Source organism: Lagopus leucura, unplaced genomic scaffold (genome assembly GCF_019238085.1).
Source record: "Lagopus leucura isolate 7727_CA_CO unplaced genomic scaffold, USGS_WTPT01 34554-0_obj-0_obj, whole genome shotgun sequence".
NCBI lineage: Eukaryota > Metazoa > Chordata > Aves > Galliformes > Phasianidae > Lagopus > Lagopus leucura.
The window spans coordinates 1-2,343 of NW_024968825.1; the positions used below are offsets into that span (position 1 = coordinate 1).

The following is a 2,343-nucleotide window of genomic DNA, read 5'->3' on the forward strand; positions in this document are numbered from 1 at the left end:
GGGGGGGGTTGGGGGCCTCGTTGTCGTCGTCGTCGTTGTCGTCGTCGTCGCGACGGCGGCCGGGGGAGGAGCGGCGGCGGCGGCGTTGCGGGCGGCCATGTTGGGTGGCGGTTATCGGGGTCGGGGTCTCCAAAATGGTGACCAAACGACCCGGTAATTGACGCAAGACTTTGGCCGAGGGTCCCGGCGGGCGACTCTGACGGATTTCCACGTCGGCGCTGCGACGGCGGCGAGGAGGAGGGCGCTGCTGAGGCGTTTCTGGTGGCGGGGGTTGAGCTTCCGGTTCCGGCGTTTCCGGTGCTTTTGTGGGGGTCTCCGTTTTTTCTTTGGGGGTCTCGGGTTCTTCGGCAGCTTCTTCGGCGCTGGGGGTTTCCACCCCGGGGCCGTGGGGGGTTTTGGTGCTCAGCGTGGCTTCCGCCGGCGACATCATGGCCGCCTCCGCCGCTGACGTCGTCGCCGTTTCCACCTCAGACGCCGCCATTTCCTCTCGCGACGTCGCGGCCGCGTCCGCCTGCGACGTCGCCGCCGCTTCCGCCGCTTCCGCCTCCGACCCCGCCGCTTCCTGTGACGTCACCGGCGCCGCCGTTTCCACCTGTGACGTCACCGCTTCCGCCTGGGACGTCACCTCCGCGCCCTGTGACGTCACCGCCGCCATCATGGCCGCCGCTTGCGCCGCCTCCCCCACCGTCGCCGGCGGTGACGTCACTTCCGCCCCAGACGGTGACGCCGGCGCTGTCCTGGGTGACGTCGGGGGGCTCCTCCATGGGCTCGGGGTCCCCCTGGATGCCGTCGTCGTCGTCGCCGCCATTTTGGACACCGTCGTCGTCGCCGTTTTGGGCGCCGTCGTCGTCGTCATCGCCGCCATTTTGGACACCGTCGTCGTCGCCGTTTTGGGCGCCGTTGTTGTCGTCGTTGCCATTTTGGGCGCCGCCGCCGCCGTCGTCACCACCGCCATTTTGGGTGCCGTTGTAGTCGCTGCTGCCATTTTGGGTGCTGTCGTCGTCGTCGTCGTCATCGCCGCCGCCATTTTGGGTGTAGCAGCAGCCGCAGCCCTTAGCCTTTGGCTGACGCGGGTGCCCGGGTTGGGCCGGGGGGGTCCCCGACTTTTTCGGGGTCTCCTGGGGTTGGGGCCTTCGTCTCCCCCCGCCGTCGCCGCTGTCGTCGCCTCCTCTTCCTCTTCCTCGTCTGGCAGACGGAAGCGCCCTTCGCCCTTGGCCTGGTCGATGTCTTTCCGAGCCGCCTCCACCTGCTCCTAGTTATGGGGTTGGGGAGGAGGTGTGTGAGGGGGGAGGGGTCAGGATGAGGGGCCTCCAGCCCCATAATAAGCCCTCCCCCCCCCCCCCCCCCCCCCCCCCCCCCACACAGCCCCCCCAGAATGATGGGGTGGGGGGGGAATGGGATGAGGGCCTCCATCCCATAATAAGCCCCCCCAGCTCCCCCATTTACACACCCTGGAATGACGGGGCCATAATAAGCCCCATAATAAGCAGGCCGCCATCCCATAATAATAAGCTCCCATCCCATAATAAGGCCCCAGGGCTGCCCCACATCCCACAAGGCCCTATAGGGCCCATATCCCATAATGGAGGCCCCCATCCCATAATACAAAGTAGGCCGCCATCCCATAATAAACAGGGCACCATCCCGTAGTAATAAGCAGGGCGCCATCCCCTAATAAGGCCCACATCCCATAATGGAGACTGCCATCCCATAATGAGCAGGCCACCATCCCATAATGAGCAGGGCGCCATCCCATAATGAGCAGGCGCCATCCCATAATGAGCAGGCCCCATCCCATAATAAGCAGGCCCCATCCCATAATGAGCAGGCCGCCATCCCATAATGAGCAGGCCGCTGTCCCATAATGAGCAGGCGCCATCCCATAATGAGCAGGCACCATCCCATAATGAGCAGGCACCATCCCATAATGAGCAGGCCGCCATCCCATAATGAGCAGGCGCCATCCCATAATGAGCAGGCCGTTATCCCATAATGAGCAGGCGCCATCCCATAATGAGCAGGCCGCCATCCCATAATAAGCAGGCCCCATCCCATAATAAGCAGGCGCCATCCCATAATGCCCTGCGGCCCACCTCGGCCTGTTTCAGCTCCTCCCTGCTGACGTCCTCCAGCGACGCCTCCAGGAAGTTCATGGCGTAGCGCTCAATGGGGGTCAGCTGGGGGAACAACGGGAGCCAATGGGAGCCGATGGGAACCGATGGGAGCCAATGGGAATCAAGCAATGGGAGCCAATGGGAATCAAACAATGGGAACCAATGGGAGCCAAGGGGAGCCAATGGCAGCCAATGGGAAACAATGGGAACCAATGGGAATCAATGGGAA

At 63.8% G+C, this 2,343-nt stretch overlaps 1 protein-coding gene across 1 annotated transcript; it reads right to left on the reverse strand.

Moving 5' to 3' along the window:
- Positions 1–16: 16 nt before the first annotated feature.
- On the reverse strand, positions 17–2,318 carry LOC122193876 (helicase SRCAP-like; the record flags this gene model as incomplete). Its single annotated transcript, XM_042894775.1, has 2 exons — positions 2,094–2,318; positions 17–1,252 (listed from the first exon to the last, which is right to left on the reverse strand). Coding segments are annotated over exons 1-2 (1,296 nt in total), but the record flags the coding sequence as incomplete, so codon positions are not given.
- Positions 2,319–2,343: the final 25 nt, after the last annotated feature.